This window comes from Manacus candei, unplaced genomic scaffold (assembly GCF_025592945.1).
Source record: "Manacus candei isolate 608988 ecotype Guabito, Panama unplaced genomic scaffold, ASM2559294v1 h1tg000176l, whole genome shotgun sequence".
Taxonomy (NCBI): Eukaryota; Metazoa; Chordata; class Aves; order Passeriformes; family Pipridae; genus Manacus; species Manacus candei.
The window spans coordinates 27,583-45,639 of NW_026138224.1; the positions used below are offsets into that span (position 1 = coordinate 27,583).

Sequence of the window (18,057 nt, forward strand, 5' to 3'; positions counted from 1 at the left end):
TGAGACCCCCCGTGTCACACGTGTCACCTGTGTCCCCAAACCCCCGTGTCACATGTGTCACCTGTGTCCCCAATGTCCCCAACTCCCGTGTCACACGCGAATGTCCCCAACTGTCCCCAACAGTCCCCCCTGTGCCCCATGTGAGCCCTCATGGGGTGTCCCCAGGGATGTTCCCATTCCCATTCCAGCAATCCCCAGGGATGTTCCCGTTCCCATTCCCATTCCCATTCCCATTCCCATTCCCATTCCCGTTCCAGCAATCCCAGTGACAGCCCTGTGCCTGTACCGGGATCTCAGCGGGATGTTCCCATTCCCATTCCCATATTCCCATTCCTGTTCCAGCAATCCCGGGTCACCGCCCTGTGCCTGTACCGGGATCTCAGCGGGATGTTCCCATTCCCATATTCCCATTCCCATATTCCCATTCCCATTCCCATTCCAGCAATCCCCAGGGATGTTCCCATTTCCATTCCCATATTCCCATTCCCATATTCCCATTCCCATTGCAGCAATCCCAGTGACAGCCCTGTGCCTGTACCGGGATCTCAGTGGGATGTTCCCATTCCCATATTCCCATGTTCCCATTCCCATTCCCGTTCCAGCAATCCCGGGTGACAGCCCTGTGCCTGTACCGGGATCTCAGCGGGATGTTCCCATTCCCATATTCCCATTCCCATTCCCATTCCCATATTCCCATTCCCATTCCCATTGCAGCAATCCCGGGTCACAGCCCTGTGCCTGTACCGGGATCTCAGTGGGATGTTCCCATTCCCATTCCCATATTCCCATTCCCATTCCCATTGCAGCAATCCCGGGTCACCGCCCTGTGCCTGTACCAGGATCTCAGCGGGATGTTCCCATTCCCATATTCCCATTCCCATTCCCATTCCCATTCCAGCAATCCCGGGTGACAGCCCTGTGCCTGTACTGGGATCTCAGTGGGATGTTCCCATTCCCATTCCCATATTTCCCATTCCCATTCCAGCAATCCCGGGTGACAGCCCTGTGCCTGTACCGGGATCTCAGTGGGATGTTCCCATTCCCATATTCCCATTCCCATATTCCCATTCCCATTCCCATATTCCCATTGCAGCAATCCCGGGTGACAGCCCTGTGCCTGTACCGGGATCTCAGCGGGATGTTCCCATTCCCATTCCCATTCCCATATTCCCATTCCCATATTCCCATTCCCGTATTCCCATTCCCATTCCAGCAATCCTAGTGACAGCCCTGTGCCTGTACCGGGATCTCAGCGGGATGTTCCCATTCCCATTCCCATATTCCCATTCCCATTCCAGTGGGATGTTCCCATTCCCATTCCCATATTCCCATTCCCGTTCCAGCAATCCCGGGTCACAGCCCTGTGCCTGTACCGGGATCTCAGCGGGATGTTCCCATTCCCATATTCCCATTCCCATTCCCATTCTCATATTCCCATTCCCATTCCCATTGCAGCAATCCCGGGTGACAGCCCTGTGCCTGTACCGGGATCTCAGCGGGATGTTCCCATTCCCATATTCCCATTCCCATATTCCCATTCCCATATTCCCATTCCCGTTCCAGCAATCCCGGGTCACAGCCCTGTGCCTGTACCGGGATCTCAGCGGGATGTTCCCATTCCCATATTCCCATGTTCCCATTCCCATATTCCCATTCCAGCAATCCCGGGTCACCGCCCTGTGCCTGTACCTGGATCTCAGCGGGATGTTCCCATTCCCATTCCCATATTCCCATTCCCATTCCCATATTCCCATTCCCATTCCAGCAATCCCGGGTCACTGCCCTGTGCCTGTACCGGGATCTCAGCGGGATGTTCCCATTCCCATTCCCATTCCCATTCCCATTCCCATTCCCATTCCCATTGCAGCAATCCCCAGGGATGTTCCCATTCCCATATTCCCATTGCAGCAATCCCGGGTCACCGCCCTGTGCCTGTACCGGGATCTCAGCGGGATGTTCCCATTCCCATTCCCATATTCCCATGTTCCCATTCCCATTCCCATATTCCCATTCCCATTCCAGCAATCCCGGGTCACCGCCCTGTACCTGTACCGGGATCTCAGCAGGATGTTCCCATTCCCATATTCCCATTCCCATATTCCCATTCCCATTCCCATATTCCCATTGCAGCAATCCCAGGTGACAGCCCTGTGCCTGTACCGGGATCTCAGTGGGATGTTCCCATTCCCATTCCCATATTCCCATTGCAGCAATCCCGGGTCACCGCCCTGTGCCTGTACCGGGATCTCAGCGGGATGTTCCCATTCCCATTCCCATATTCCCATTCCCATTCCCATTCCCATATTCCCATTCCCATGGCAGCAATCCCGGGTCACCGCCCTGTGCCTGTACCGGGATCTCAGCGGGATGTTCACCACCGAGAGCCGCATCCCCCGCGAGGACCCCCCGCCCCGACCCCACGCCGAGGCCGAGACCCTCATCCAGGACCTCAGGTGGGTGACAGGGACCCCTCGGGTGGCCCCAACCCCTCCCGGGTGTCCCCAACCCCTCCCGGGTGTCCCCAATCCCTCCTGTTGTCCCCAGGGTGTCCCCAACCCCTCCCGGGTGTCCCCATCCCCTCCTGTTGTCCCCAGGGTGTCCTCAACCCTTCCTGGGTGTCCCCAATCCCTCCTGTTGTCCCCAGGGTGTCCCCAACCCCTCCTGGGTGTCCCCAGGGGGTCCTGGGTGTCCCCAACCCCTCCTATTGTCCCCAACCCCTCCCGTTGTCCCCAGGGGTTCCCAGGTGTCCCCAACCCCTCTCAGGTGTCCCCAGGGTGTCCCCAACCCCTCCCGGGTGTCCCCAACCCCTCCTGTTGTCCCCAGGGTGTCCCCAACCCCTCCAGGGTGTCCCCAGGGGGTCCCGGGTGTCCTCAACCCCTCCCGGTGTCCCCAACCCCTCCTGGGTGTCCCCAACCCCTCCCATTGTCCCCAGGGTGTCCCCAACCCCTCCTGGGTGTCCCCAACCCCTCCCGTTGTCCCCAACCCCTCCTGTTGTCCCCAGGGTGTCCCCAACCCCTCCTGTTGTCCCCAGGGGTTCCCAGGTGTCCCCAACCACTCCCGGGTGTCCCCAACCCCTCCCGTTGTCCCCATTGTGTCCCCAACCCTTCCAGGGTGTCCCCAACCCCTCCCGTTGTCCCCATTGTGTCCCCAACCCTTCCTGGGTGTCCCCAATCCCTCCTGTTGTCCCCAGGGTGTCCCCAACCCCTCCAGGGCATCCCCAGCCCCTCCTGCCCCACATGAGCCCCCCTGGGTGTCCCAAGCCCCTTGTGCCACACGAGAGGGTCCCCAAGGTGTCCCCTGAGTGTCCCCAGGATGTCCCAGGTATCCCCAGGGTGTCCCAGGTGTCCCCAGGGTGTGTCCCCAGGTGTCCCCAAGTGTCCCCCCCTGTCCCAGGGACCCCGTGGACGATGAGCAGGAGATGCTCTACGGGGACTGAGGGACCCAGCACAGCCCCCCCGGGGTGTGTCCCCAGGGTGTCCCCAAGTATCCCCAGGGTGTCCCAGGTGTCCCCAGGGTGTCCCAGGTGTCCCCAGGGTGTGTCCCAGGTGTCCCCAAGTGTCCCCCCCTGTCCCAGTGACCCCATGGACGATGAGCAGGAGATGCTCTACGGGGACTGAGGGACCCAGCACAGCCCCCTCGGGGTGTGTCCCCAGTGTCCCCAGGGTGTCCCCAAGTATCCCCAGGATGTCCCAGGTGTCCCCAGGTGTCCCAGGGTGTGTCCCAGGTGTCCCCAAGTGTCCCCATGTCCCAGTGACCCCGTGGACGATGAGCAGGAGATGCTCTACGGGGACTGAGGGACCCAGCACAGCCCCCTCGGGGTGTGTCCCCAGTGTCCCCAGGGTGTCCCCAAGTATCCCCAGGGTGTCCCCAAGTATCCCCAGGGTGTCCCCAGTGTCCCCAGGTGTCCCCAAGTGTCCCCCCATGTCACAGTGACTCCGTGGACGACGAGGAGGAGATGCTCTACGGGGACTCGGGGGCCCAGCACAGCCCCCCCAAGGAGGAGCCGCGTCGTCCCGGCCCCCCCGAGCGGGACCCCTCCCAAAACAGCCCCGAACCCACCCACTGGTGTGTCCTGGCCCGGGAGAACGGCAACATGGAGGTACCGGGAATGCCGGGAATGCCGGGGAGGGGGAGCGGGAAGAGCAGGGGAGGGGGGCTCAGTGTGGCGGGGCTGGGAGTGCTGGTGGGGTGTTCCCAGTGGGATTCCCAGTGGAATTCCCAGGTGGGTGGTGGTGGGAAAGCTGGGAAGAGGTGGTGGGAAGACCGGGAAGGGGCTGAGGGAGGTGGGATGGGGTGGGAATACTGGGAAGGGCAGTGGAAGTGCTCAGTGTGTCGTGGCGCAGTGTCGGTGTTCCTGGTGGAATTCCTGGTGGGATTCTGAGCTGACCACAGCAGGGAAACTGGGAAGGGGACTGGGATGGTCATGGGAGAAGTGGGAAGGATCCCAGGGAAGTGGGAAAACTGGGAAGGGTCCCAGGAGGGTGGGATGGGGTGGGAATACTGGGAAGGGCAGTGGGAGTTCTCAGTATGTCGTGGCTGGGAGGTGTCGGTGTTCCCGGCGGAATTCCCGGTGGGATTCTGAGTGGACCGTGGCAGGGAAACTGGGAAGGGGACTGGGATGGTCAGGGGAGAAGTGGGAAGGATCCCAGGGCAGTGGGAAAACTGGGAAGAGTCCCAGGAGGGTGGGAAGGGGTGGAGTGCTGGGAAGGGCAGTGGGAGTTCTCAGTATATTGTGGCTGGGAGGTGTTGGTGTTCCCAGCGGAATTCCCGGTGGGATTCTGAGCTGACCACGGCAGGGAAACCGGGAAGGGGACTGGGATGGTCAGGGGAGAAGTGGGAAGGATCCCAGGGAAGCAGGAAAACTGGGAAGGGTCCCAGGGAAGCGCGACAGGAGCGGGAGCACCAGGAAGGGCAGTGGGAAGCGTGTGGGGGGCTTGTTGGGAATTCTGTTGTACCCGGCGGAATTCCCGGTGGGATTCTGAGCTGACCACGGCAGGGAAACTGGGAAGGGGACCGGGATGGTCATGGGAGAAGTGGGAAGGATCCCAGGGCAGTGGGAAAACTGAGAAGAGTCCCAGGAGGGTGGGAAGGGGTGGAGTGCTGGGAAGGGCAGTGGGAGTTCTCAGTATATTGTGGCTGGGAGGTGTCGGTGTTCCCAGCGGAATTCCCGGTGGGATTCTGAGCTGACCACCGCAGGGAAACTGGGAAGGGGACTGGGATGGTCATGGGAGAAGTGGGAAGGATCCCAGGGAAGTGGGACAGGGTTGGGAACACCGGGAAAGGGAGCGGGAAGTGTGTGGGATGCTGAGCGTGTCAGCGCCAGCGTCACGTGGTGACATTCCCAGTGGGATTCCCAGTGGAATTCCAGGTGGATGGTGGTGGGAAAGCTGGGAAGAGCTGGTGGGAAAACCAGGAAGGGCCTCAGGGAGGTGGGATGGGGTGGGAATACTGGGAAGGGCAGTGGGAGTTCTCAGTATGTCGTGGCTGGGAGGTGTCGGTGTTCCCGGCGGAATTCCCGGTGGGATTCTGAGCTGACCACGGCAGGGAAACCGGGAAGGGGACTGGGATGGTCAGGGGAGAAGTGGGAAGGATCCCAGGGAAGCAGGAAAACTGGGAAGGGTCCCAGGGAAGCGCGACAGGAGCGGGAGCACCAGGAAGGGCAGTGGGAAGCGTGTGGGGGGCTTGTTGGGAATTCTGTTGTTCCCGGCGGAATTCCCGGTGGGATTCTGAGTTGACCACGGCAGGGAAACTGGGAAGGGGACCGGGATGGTCATGGGAGAAGTGGGAAGAATCCCAGAGAAGTGGGAAAACTGGGAAGGGTCCCAGGAGGGTGGGATGGGGTGGGAATACTGGGAAGGGCAGTGGGAAGCATGTGGAGCGCTCGGTGTGTTGTGTTGCAGTGTCGGTGTTCCCGGCGGAATTCCCGGTGGGATTTTGAGCTGACCACGGCAGGGAAACTGGGAAGGGGACTGGGATGGTCATGGGAGAAGTGGGAAGGATCCCAGGGAAGTGGGAAAACTGGGAAGGGTCCCAGTGAAGCGGGACAGGAGCGGGAGCAGGGGAAGTGTGTGGGGTGCTTGGGAACGCCAGTGGCACGGTGTTGATGTTCCCGGTGGAATTCCCAGTGGGATTCTGAGCTGACCACGGCAGGGAAACCGGGAAGGGGACTGGGATGGTCAGGGGAGAAGTGGGAAGGATCCCAGGGAAGCAGGAAAACTGGGAAGGGTCCCAGGGAAGCGCGACAGGAGCGGGAGCACCAGGAAGGGCAGTGGGAAGCGTGTGGGGGGCTTGTTGGGAATTCTGTTGTACCCGGCGGAATTCCCGGTGGGATTCTGAGCTGACCACGGCAGGGAAACCGGGAAGGGGACCGGGATGGTCATGGGAGAAGTGGGAAGGATCCCAGGGCAGTGGGAAAACTGGGAAGAGTCCCAGGAGGGTGGGAAGGGGTGGAGTGCTGGGAAGGGCAGTGGGAGTTCTCAGTATATTGTGGCTGGGAGGTGTCGGTGTTCCCAGCGGAATTCCCGGTGGGATTCTGAGCTGACCACGGCAGGGAAACCGGGAAGGGGACTGGGATGGTCAGGGGAGAAGTGGGAAGGATCCCAGGGAAGCAGGAAAACTGGGAAGGGTCCCAGGGAAGCGCGACAGGAGCGGGAGCACCAGGAAGGGCAGTGGGAAGCGTGTGGGGGGCTTGTTGGGAATTCTGTTGTTCCCGGCGGAATTCCCGGTGGGATTCTGAGTTGACCACGGCAGGGAAACTGGGAAGGGGACCGGGATGGTCGTGGGAGAAGTGGGAAGCATCCCATGGGGGCGGGATGGGGGCGGGACAGGGGCGGGACCTCCGGGAGCGGGGAGAGCCGGTGCCGCTCATCCAGGAATTCATTCCCAGCGGGAATTCCCGTTGTTTTTTTTTTTCTTTCCCGCAGATCTACCAGGTTCCCGAGTGGCGGCTGGTGTTCCTGGTGAAGAACTTCCCGGTGGGGCAGCGGGTGCTGGTGGACAGCTCCTTCGGGCAGCCCCCGGCCGAGCCCAGGAAGGACGAGCGGGGCGAGCGGGAGCTGCCCCACGTGCGGGAGCTGCTGCTCGTGGGGCTGGGCCGGCGCCAGAGCCGCCCCTTCCTGCTGGTGGGAATGCTGGGAATCTGGGAATGGTGGGAGTGGGGGGAATGGTGGGAATGGGGAGAGGAACAGGGGACAGGGCTGCTCCTTTCTGCTGGTGGGATAACGGGAATGATGGGAGTGGGGGGAATGGTGGGAATGGGGGGAATGGTGGGAATGGGGAGAGGAATAAGGGACAGGGCTGCTCCTTTCTGCTGGTGGGAATCTGGGAATGATGGGAATGGTGGGAATGGGGAGAGGGAGGGGGTACAGAGCCGTCCCTTGCTGCTGGTGGGAATCTGGGAATGATGGGAATGGTGGGAGTGATGGGAATGGTGGGAATGGGGAGAGGAAAAGGGGGCAGAGCCGAGCGTTCCTGCTGGTGGGAATCTGGGAATCTGGGAATGGTGGGAGTGATGGGAATGGGGAGAGGGATGGGGGACAGAGCCGAGCATTCCTGCTGGTGGGAATCTGGGAATGATGGGAGGGATGGGAATGGTGGGAATGGTGGGAATGGGGAGAGGGATGGGGGACAGAGCCGACCATTCCTGCTGGTGGGATAATGGGAATGGTGGGAGTGGTGGGAATGCTGGGAATAAAGGGAATGGTGGGAATGGTGGGAATGGGGAGAGGGAGGGGGGACAGGGCTGCTCCTTTCTGCTGGTGGGAATCTGGGAATGATGGGAATGGTGGGAATGGTGGGAATGGGGAGAGGGACAGGGGACAGAGCCGACCCTTCCTGCTGGTGGGAATCTGGGAATGATGGGAATGATGGGAGTGATGGGAATGGTGGGAATGGGGAGAGGAAAAGGGGGCAGAGCCAACCGTTCCGGCTGGTGGGATAACGGGAATGATGGGAGTGATGGGAATGGTGGGAATGGTGGGAATGGTGGGAATGGGGAGAGGGAGGGGGGACAGAGCCGACCGTTCCTGCTGGTGGGAATCTGGGAATGGTGGGAATGATGGGAATGGTGGGAATGGGGAGAGGAACAGGGGACAGGGCTGCTCCTTGCTGCTGGAGGGATAACGGGAATGATGGGAATGGTGGGAATGGGGAGAGGGATGGGGAGAGGGAGAGGGGACAGAGCCAACCGTTCCTGCTGGTGGGAATCTGGGAATGATGGGAATGATGGGAATGGTGGGAATGGGGAGAGGAACAGGGGACAGGGCTGCTCCTTGCTGCTGGTGGGAATCTGGGAATGATGGGAGTGATGGGAATGGGGGGAATGGTGGGAATGGGGAGAGGGAGGGGGGACAGAGCCGAGCATTCCTGCTGGTGGGAATCTGGGAATGGTGGGAATGCTGGGAATGATGGGAATGGGGAGAGGGATGGGGGACAGGGCTGATCCTTTCTGCTGGTGGGAATCTGGGAATGATGGGAGTGATGGGAATGGTGGGAATGGTGGGAATGGGGAGAGGGACAGGGGGCAGAGCCAACCGTTCCTGCTGGTGGGAATCTGGGAATGCTGGGAATGGGGGGAATGGGGAGAGGGAGGGGGGACAGGGCTGCTCCTTGCTGCTGGGGGGATAACGGGAATGCTGGGAATGCTGGGAGTGATGGGAGTGGTGGGAGTGGGGAGAGGGAGGGGGGACAGGGCTGATCCTTTCTGCTGGTGGGAATCTGGGAATGGTGGGAATGATGGGAGTGATGGGAATGGTGGGAATGGGGAGAGGAAAAGGGGGCAGAGCCAACCGTTCCTGCTGGTGGGATAACGGGAATGATGGGAGTGATGGGAATGGTGGGAATGGGGGGAATGGGGGGAATGGGGGGAATGGGGAGAGGGAGAGGGGGCAGAGCCGACCGTTCCTGCTGGTGGGATAACGGGAATGATGGGAGTGGTGGGAATGGTGGGAATGGGGAGAGGGATGGGGGACAGAGCTGACCGTTCCTGCTGGTGGGATAACGGGAATGGTGGGAGTGATGGGAATGGTGGGAATGCTGGGAATGGGGAGAGGAACAGGGGACAGGGCTGCTCCTTGCTGCTGGTGGGAATCTGGGAATGATGGGAGTGGTGGGAATGGTGGGAATGGGGAGAGGAACAGGGGACAGAGCCGACCGTTCCTGCTGGTGGGAATCTGGGAATGCTGGGAATGGTGGGAATGGGGGGAATGGGGAGAGGAACAGGGGACAGAGCCGCCCGTTCCTGCTGGTGGGAATCTGGGAATGCTGGGAATGGTGGGAATGGGGGGAATGGGGAGAGGGAGAGGGGACAGAGCCGACCGTTCCCGCTGATGGGATAACGGGAATGATGGGAATGGTGGGAATGGGAGGGGTTGGGGGTCCCGTGGCTGATCTGGAGGTGCCGGGGCAGTTTGGGTGGTTTGGGGTCCCCCCTGACCTGTTTCTGGGGGTGCAGGGGGTGGGGACTGTCAGGGGCATATTGGGGATGGTTTGGGGGTCCTGGGGGTGATTTGGGGTCCCCCCTGACCCATTTTTTGGGGGTTCAGGTGCACGTGGAGCAGGAGCTGCTCCTGTACGAGGGCTCAGGGGGATTTGGGGGTGGTTCAGGGGTCAGGGGGACTTGGGGAGGGTTTGGGGGTCCTGTGACTGATCTGGGGGTCTCAGGGCAGTTTAGGGGGGTTTGGGGGTCCCGTGGCTGATCTGGGGGTCTCAGGGCAGTTTTGGGGGTCCCCCTGACCCGTTTTTGGGGGGTGCAGGTGCACGTGGAGCAGGAGCTGCTCCTGTGTGAGGGGTGGGGGCTGTCAGGGGGATTTGGGGGGGTTGGAGCAGTGGGGGCTGTCAGGGGGATATGGGGGGGGATTTGGGGTCCTGGGGGTGATTTGGGGGTCCCCCTGACCCATTTTTGGGGGTTCAGGTGCACATGGAGCAGGAGCTGCTCCTGTACAAGGAGTGGGGGCTGTCAGGGGGATTTGGGGGTGGTTCGGGGGTCACGGGGCAGTTTGGGGGGGTTTGGGGGTCCCATGGCTGATCTGGGGGTCCCAGGGCAGTTTTGGGGGTCCCCCTGACCCGTTTTTGGGGGTGCAGGTGCACGTGGAGCAGGAGCTGCTCCTGTGTGAGGTGTGGGGGCTCTCAGGGGGATATTGGGGGGGATTCGGGGGTCAGGGGGATTTGGGGAGGGTTTGGGGGTCCCGTGGCTGATCTGGGGGTCTCAGGGCAGTTTGGGGTCCCCCCCTGACCTGTTTTTTGGGGGTGCAGGTGCACGTGGAGCAGGAGCTGCTCCTGTACGAGGGGTGGGGGCTGTCAGGGGGATTTGGGGGGGTTGGAGCAGTGGGGGCTGTCAGGGGGATTTGGGGGGGTTTGGGGGTCCCATAGCTCATCTGGGGGTCTCAGGGCAGTTTGGGGTCCTCCCCCTGACCCATTTTTTGGGGTTCAGGTGCACATGGAACAGGAACTGCTCAGGGGGATTTGGGGGTGGTTTGGGGGTCACGGGGCAGTTTGGGGGCGTTTGGGGGTCCCGTGGCTGATCTGGGGGTCTCAGGGCAGTTTGGGGTTCCCCCCCTGACCCATTTTTTGGGGGGTTCAGGTGCACGTGGAGCAGGAGCTGCTCCTGTACGAGGAGTGGGGGCTCTCAGGGGGATATTGGGGGGGATTTGGAGGTCAGGGAGATTTGGGGAGGGTTTGGGGGTCCCATGTCTGCTCTGGGGGTCCCAGGGCAGTTTGGGGTCCCCCCCCTGACCCGTTTTTGGGGGTGCAGGTGCACGTGGAGCAGGAGCTGCTCCTGTGTGAGGTGTGGGGGCTCTCAGGGGGATTTGGGGGGGGTTGGAGCAGTGGGGGCTGTCAGGGGGATATGGGGGGGGATTTGGGGTCCTGGGGGTGATTTGGGGTCCCCCCTGACCCATTTTTTGGGGTGCAGGTGCACGTGGAGCAGGAGCTGCTCCTGTACAAGGAGTGGGGGCTGTCAGGGGGATATTGGGGGGGATTTGGGGGTCTGGGGGAGTTGGGAAGGGTTTGGGGGTCCCATGGTTGATCTGGGGGTCCTGGGGCAGTTTTGGGGGTCCCCCTGACCCATTTTTTGGGGTGCAGGTGCACGTGGAGCAGGAGCTGCTCCTGTACGAGGGCTCAGGGGGATTTGGGGGTGGTTCCGGGGTCAGGGGGATTTGGGGAGGGTTTGGGGGTCCCATGGCTGATCTGGGGGTCTCAGGGCAGTTTAGGGGGGTTTGGGGGTCCCGTGGCTGATCTGGGGGTCTCAGGGCAGTTTGGGGTCCCCCCCCTGACCCGTTTTTGGGGGGTGCAGGTGCACGTGGAGCAGGAGCTGCTCCTGTACGAGGGGTGGGGGCTGTCAGGGGGATTTGGGGGGGTTGGAGCAGTGGGGGCTGTCAGGGGGATATGGGGGGGGATTTGGGGTCCTGGGGGTGATTTGGGGGTCCCCCCTGACCCGTTTTTGGGGGGTTCAGGTGCACGTGGAGCAGGAGCTGCTCCTGTACAAGGAGTGGGGGCTGTCAGGGGGATTTGGGGGTGGTTCGGGGGTCACGGGGCAGTTTGGGGGGGTTTGGGGGTCCCATGGCTGATCTGGGGGTCTCAGGGCAGTTTTGGGTGATTTGGGGTCCCCCCTGACCCGTTTTTGGGGGTGCAGGTGCACGTGGAGCAGGAGCTGCTCCTGTACGAGGGGTGGGGGCTCTCAGGGGGATTTGGGGGGGTTGGAGCAGTGGGGGCTGTCAGGGGGATTTGGGGGGGTTTGGGGGTCCCATAGCTCATCTGGGGGTCTCAGGGCAGTTTGGGGTCCTCCCCCTGACCCATTTTTTGGGGTTCAGGTGCACATGGAACAGGAACTGCTCAGGGGGATTTGGGGGTGGTTTGGGGGTCACGGGGCAGTTTGGGGGCGTTTGGGGGTCCCGTGGCTGATCTGGGGGTCTCAGGGCAGTTTGGGGTTCCCCCCCTACCCATTTTTTGGGGGGTTCAGGTGCACGTGGAGCAGGAGCTGCTCCTGTACAAGGAGTGGGGGCTCTCAGGGGGATATTGGGGGGGATTCGGGGGTCAGAGGGATTTGAGGAGAGTTTGGGGGTCCCGTGGCTGATCTAGGGGTCTCAGGGCAGTTTGGGGGTGATTTGGGGTCCCCCCTGACCCATTTTTGGGGGTGCAGGTGCACGTGGAGCAGGAGCTGCTCCTGTACGAGGCCTTTTCCCACGACTCCCAGCTGGGCCAGTCCAACCTCAAGGTCCGGTTCCGGAAGGTGAGGAGGAGCCCGGGGGGGGGCTCTGGGGGGGTCCCCACACCCCAAAACCCCCCCTGGACCCTCCTCACCCCCCTTTGTCCCCCCTCCCAGGTCCCCCACGGCATCAACTTCCGCGAGAAGAAGCCGAAACCGTCCCGGAAAAAGCCGGAAGGGCCCGGGGCGGGGGGAACCCCGGGGGGGGGTTCCGGGGGGACCCCTGAGGAGCCGGGGGGGCCCCGGGGGAGGGTCGCCCGCTTCCGGCACTTCCACGACATCTACGGATACTCCGGGGTGAGGGGGGGCCCCCAAAATTGGGGGGGGGGGGGCTGGGGGGCACTGGGGGGGCACTGGGTCTGGGGGGGGCCCGAATCTTAGGGGGGGGGGCTGGGGGTCACTCAGGGGTCACTGGGGGGGCACTGGGTCTGGGGGGTCTAAATCTGGAGGGGGGGGGAACTGGGGGGCGCTGGGGGGGCACTGGGTCTGGGGGGCCCAAATCTGGGGGAAGGGGGGAACTGGGGGTCACTCAGGGGGCACTGGGGGGGCACTGGGTCTGGGGGGCCCAAATCTGGGGGGGGGGGGGCTGGGGGTCACTCAGGGGGCACTCAGGGGTCAGGGGGGGCCCCAAATCTTGAGGGGGGGGCTGGGGGGCACTCAGGGGTCACTGGGGGGGCCCTGAGTCTGGGGGGGCCGTGGGGGGCACCCTGAGTTCAGGGAGGGGCTTAAATCTTGGTGGGGGGGACTGGGGGTCACTCAGGGGGCACTGGGGGGGCACTGAGGCTGGAGGGGCCATGGGGGGCACCCAGGGAATGGGGGGGGGGCCAAATTTGGGAGGGGGGGAACTGGGGGTCACTCAGGGGTCACTGGGGGGGCTCTGAGTCTGGGGGGGCCGTGGGGGGCACCCTAAGCTCAGGGGGAGCCCCAAATCTTGGGGGGGGGGGACTGGGGGGCACTCAGGGGGCACTGGGGGGGCACTGGGTCTGGGGGGGGCCCGAATCTTAGGGGGGGGGGCTGGGGGTCACTCAGGGGTCACTGGGGGGGCACTGGGTCTGGGGGGTCTAAATCTGGAGGGGGGGGGAACTGGGGGGCGCTGGGGGGGCACTGGGTCTGGGGGGCCCAAATCTGGGGGAAGGGGGGAACTGGGGGTCACTCAGGGGGCACTGGGGGGGCACTGGGTCTGGGGGGCCCAAATCTGGGGGGGGGGGGCTGGGGGTCACTCAGGGGGCACTCAGGGGTCAGGGGGGGCCCCAAATCTTGAGGGGGGGGCTGGGGGGCACTCGGGTCACTGGGGGGGCCCTGAGTCTGGGGGGGCCGTGGGGGGCACCCTGAGTTCAGGGGGGGGCTTAAATCTTGGTGGGGGGGACTGGGGGGCACTCAGGGGGCACTGGGGGGACTCTGAGTCTGGGGGGCCATGGGGAGCACCCTGAGTTCAGGGGGGGGCTGGGGGGGTCCTGGTGGTCCCTCCTCTGGGGTTATGGGGGGGTTCTCCCACCCTGGGGGTGGTCCCTGGGTGCCCCCAGGTGTGACCAGGTGCCCCCTCACCTGCCTCAGGTGTTCACCTGCAGCCCCCCCCCCCTCACTGGGTGCTGCTCACGGGGGTCCCTGGGTGCCCTGTCCCCATTCCTGGTGGTCCCTGGGGGTCCCTGGGTGCCCTGTCCCCATTCCTGGTGGTCCCTGGGGGTCCCTGGGTGCCCTGTCCCCATTCCTGGTGGTCCCTGGGTGCCCCCAGGTGCCCCCTCACCTGTGCCAGGTGTTCACCTGCAGCCCCTGCCCTCACTGGGTACTGCTCACGGGAGTCCCTGGGTGCTTCCCCCCATTCCTGGGGGTCTCTGGGGGTCCCTGGGTGCCCTGTCCCCATTCCTGGTGGTCCCTGGGTGCCTCCTGGGGGTCCCTGGGTGCCCCCAGGTGTGACCAGGTGCCCCCTCACCTGCCCCAGGTGTTCACCTGCAGCCCCCACCCTCACTGGGTGCTGCTCACGGGGGTCCCTGGGTGCCCTGTCCCCATTCCTGGGGGTCCCTGGGTGCCTCCTGGGGGTCCCTGGGTGCCCTGTCCTCGTTCCTGGGGGTCCCTGGGTGCCCCCAGGTGTGACCAGGTGCCCCCAGGTGTGACCAGGTGCCCCCTCACCTGCCCCAGGTGTTCACCTGCAGCCCCCACCCTCACTGGGTGCTGCTCACGGGGGTCCCTGGGTGCCTCCTGGGGGTCCCTGGGTGCCCTGTCCCCGTTCCTGGGGGTCTCTGGGTGCCTCCTGGTGGTCCCTGGGTGCCCCCAGGTGTGACCAGTTGCCCCCTCACCTGTGCCAGATGTTCACCTGCAGCCCCTGCCCTCACTGGGTGCTGCTCATGGGGGTCCCTGGGTGCCTCCTGGGGGTCTCTGGGTGCTTCCCCCCATTCCTGGGGGTCCCTGGGTGCCTCCTGGTGGTCCCTGGGTGCCCCCAGGTGTGACCAGTTGCCCCCTCACCTGTGCCAGATGTTCACCTGCAGCCCCTGCCCTCACTGGGTGCTGCTCATGGGGGTCCCTGGGTGCCTCCTGGGGGTCTCTGGGTGCCCTGTCCCCATTCCTGGGGGTCCCTGGGTGCCTCCTGGTGGTCCCTGGGTGCCCCCAGGTGTGACCAGGTGCCCCCTCACCTGTGCCCAGGTGTTCACCTGCAGCCCCCCCCTCACTGGGTGCTGCTCACGGGGGTCCCTGGGTGCCTCCTGGGGGTCCCTGGGTGCCCTGTCCCCATTCCTGGGGGTCCCTGGGTGCCTCCTGGGGGTCCCTGGGTGCCCCCAGGTGTGACCAGGTGCCCCCTCACCTGCCCCAGGTGTTCACCTGCAGCCCCCACCCTCACTGGGTGCTGCTCACAAGGGTCCCTGGGTGCCCTGTCCCCATTCCTGGGGGTCCCTGGGTGCCTCCTGGTGGTCCCTGGGTGCCTCCTGGGGGTCCCTGGGTGCCCTGTCCCCATTCCTGGGGGTCCCTGGGTGCCCCCAGGTGTGACCAGGTGCCCCCAGGTGTGACCAGGTGCCCCCTCCCCTGTGCCCAGGTGTTCATCTGCGGCCCCTGCCCGCACTGGGTGCTGCTGACGGGCCGGGGGGCCCTGAGGCTGCACCCCATGGCCATCGACGGCCCCGTGGAGTCCTTCGCCCCCTTCCACAACGTCAACTGCCCCAAGGGCTTCCTCTACTTCAACAGGCAGGTGAGGGGGGCCTGAGACGGGCCTAAAAGGGTTCTGGGGGTCCTAAAATCATCTTAAAAAGGTCTTAAAAGGGTCCTAGGGGTCATAAAAGGGTCCTAAAAGGGGCCTGGGGGTCTTGAAAGGGGCCTGGGGGTCCTAAAAGGGTCCTAAAAGAGTTCTGGGGGTCCTAAAAGGGTCCTAAAAGGGGTCTGGGGGTCCTAAAAGGGGCCTGGGGGTCTTAAAAGGGGCCTGGGGGTCCTAAAAGGGTCCTAAAAGAGTTCTGGGGGTCCTAAAAGGGTCCTAAAAGGGGTCTGGGGGTCCTAAAAGGGGCCTGGGGGTCTTAAAAGGGGCCTGGGGGTCCTAAAAGGGTCTTAAAAGGGTCTTAAAAGAGTCCTAAAAGGGGCCTGGGGGTCTTAAAAGGGTATTAAAAGGGGCCTGGGGGTCCTAAAAGGGTCTTAAAAGGGTCTTAAAAGGGTCCTAAAAGGGTTCTGGGGGTCCTAAAAGGGTCTTAGAAGGGTTCTGGGGGTCCTAAAAGGGTCTTAAAAGGGTCCTAAAAGGGGCCTGGGGGTCTTAAAAGGGTCTTAAAAGGGACCTAAAAGGGTTCGGGGGGGCCTAAAAGGGTCTTAAAAGGGCCCTAAAAGGGGCCTGGGAATGGCCCCAAGGGCTACCTCTACTTAAACAGGCAGGTGAGGGGCCTGAAAGGGGCCTAAAACAGTCCTAAAAGGGTCTTAAAAGGGTCCTAAAAGGGTCCTGGGGGTCCTAAAAGGGTCTTAAAAGGGGCCTAAAAGGGGCCTGGGGGTCTTAAAAGGGTCTTAAAAGGGACCTAAAAGGGTTCTGGGGGTCCTAAAAGGGTCCTAAAAGGGGCCTGGGGGTCCTAAAAGGGTCTTAAAAGGGTCCTGAAAGGGTTCTGGGGGTCCTAAAAGGGTCCTTAAAGGGTCCAAAAAGGGGCCTGGGGGTCCTAAAAGGGTCTTAAAAGGGTCTTAAAAGGGTCCTAAAAGGGTCCTGGGGGTCCTAAAAGGGTCCTGGCGGTCATAAAAGGGTCCTAAAAGAGTCCAGGGGGTCTTAAAAGGGTCTTTAAAGGGTCCTAAAAGGGTTCTGGGGGTCCTGAAAGGGTCCTGGGGGTCTTAAAAGGGTCTTTAAAGGGTCCTAAAAGGGTTCTGGGGGTCCTAAAACGGGCCTGGGGGTCCTAAACGGGTCTTAAAAGGGTCCTAAAAGGGTCTTGGGGGTCCTAAAAGGGTCCTAAAAGGGTCTTAAAAGGGTCCTAAAAGGGGCCTGGAGGTCTTAAAAGGGTCCTAAAAGGGTTCTGGGGGTCCTAAAAGGGTCCTGGGGGTCCTAAAAGGGTCTTAAAAGGGGCCTAAAAGGGTTCTGGGGGTCCTAAAAGGGTCTTAAAAGGGTCCTAAAAGGGTCTTAAAAGGGTCCTAAAAGGGTCTTAAAAGGGTCCTAAAAGGGTCTTAAAAGGGTCCTAAAAGGGACCTGGGGGTCCTAAAAGGGTCTTAGAAGGGTTCTGGGGGTCTTAAAAGGGTCCTAAATGGGTTCTGGGGGTCCTAAAAGGGTCCTGGGGGTCATAAAAGGGTCCTAAAAGGGTCCAGGGGGTCTTAAAAGGGTCTTTAAAGGGTCCTAAAAGGGTTCTGGGGGTCCTGAAAGGGTCCTGGGGGTCTTAAAAGGGTCTTTAAAGGGTCCTAAAAGGGTTCTGGGGGTCCTAAAAGGGGCCTGGGGGTCCTAAAAGGGTCCTAAAAGGGTTCTGGGGGTCCTAAAAGGGTCCTGGGGGTCCTAAAAGGTCTTCAAAGGGTCCTGGGGGTCCTAAAAGGGTCCTGGGAGTCATAAAAGGGTCCTAAAAGGGTTCTGCAAGTCCTAAAAGGGTCCTAAAAGAGTCCTAAAAGGGTCCTGGGGGTCCTAAAAGGGTCTTAAAAGGGGCCTAAAAGGGTCCTGGGGGTCTTAAAAGGGTCTTAAAAGGGTCCTAAAAGGGTCCTGGGAATGGCCCCAAGGGCTTCCTGTGCTTCAACAGGCAGGTGAAGGGGTGAGGGGGGTCCTAAAAGATTCCTAAAAGGGTCCTGGGGGTCCTAAAAGGGTCTTAAAAGGGTCCTAAAAGGGTCCTGGGGGTCCCAAAAGGGTCCTAGAAGGGTCCTGGGTGTCGTAAAAGGGTCATAAAAGGGTCCTAAAAGGGGCCTGGGGGGTCCTAAAAGGGTCCTAAAAGGGGTCTGGGGGTCCTAAAAGGGTCTTAAAAGGGTCCTGGGGGTCCTAAAAGGGTCCTGGGAACGGCCCCAAGGGCTTCCTCTTCTTCAACAGGCAGGTGAGGGGGTGAGGGGGGTCCTGGGGGTCCCTGTTGGTGTTTTGGGGTCCCTGTTGGTGTTTTTGGGGTGGTTTTGGGGTCCCTGATGGTGTTTTTGGGGTGGTTTTGGGGGTCCCAGGGTGAGCTGAGGATCAGTGTCCTCCCCGGGTCCCTGATGGTGGTTTTTGGGGTGGTTTTGGGGTGTTTTTTGGGGCTGTTTTCAGGGTGAGTTAAGGATCAGTGTCCTCCCCGGGTCCCTGATGGTGTTTTTGGGGTGGTTTGGGGTGTTTTTGGGGCTGTTTTCAGGGTGAGTTAAGGATCAGTGTGTTCCCCGGATCCCTGATGGTGTTTTTGGGGTGTTTTTGGGGTCCCAGGATGAGTTAAGGATCAGTGTGTTCCCTGCATCCCTGATGGTGTTTTTGGGGTGTTTTT

The 18,057-nt window shown here is 62.0% G+C and overlaps 1 protein-coding gene and 1 long non-coding RNA gene across 2 annotated transcripts in view; both read left to right on the forward strand.

Annotated features, from left to right (window-relative positions):
- Window positions 1-17,803, forward strand: part of LOC127463846 (cleavage and polyadenylation specificity factor subunit 1-like) — a gene marked incomplete at its 3' end in the record, with an annotated part of 44,373 nt that extends 26,570 nt beyond the window's left edge. Inside the window, exons 11-17 of the mRNA XM_051773762.1 lie at window positions 2,323-2,453; window positions 3,931-4,099; window positions 6,924-7,121; window positions 12,137-12,226; window positions 12,320-12,499; window positions 15,225-15,377; window positions 17,765-17,803. Of these exons, the coding sequence (XP_051629722.1) occupies window positions 2,323-2,453; window positions 3,931-4,099; window positions 6,924-7,121; window positions 12,137-12,226; window positions 12,320-12,499; window positions 15,225-15,377; window positions 17,765-17,803 (960 nt within the window). The remainder of the gene's footprint in view (window positions 1-2,322; window positions 2,454-3,930; window positions 4,100-6,923; window positions 7,122-12,136; window positions 12,227-12,319; window positions 12,500-15,224; window positions 15,378-17,764) is intronic.
- Window positions 4,906-6,605, forward strand: LOC127463845 (uncharacterized). Its single transcript, XR_007901042.1, has 3 exons — window positions 4,906-4,925; window positions 5,462-5,899; window positions 6,498-6,605. It is a non-coding gene; the product is annotated as an uncharacterized LOC127463845 (long non-coding RNA).
- Window positions 17,804-18,057: the final 254 nt, after the last annotated feature.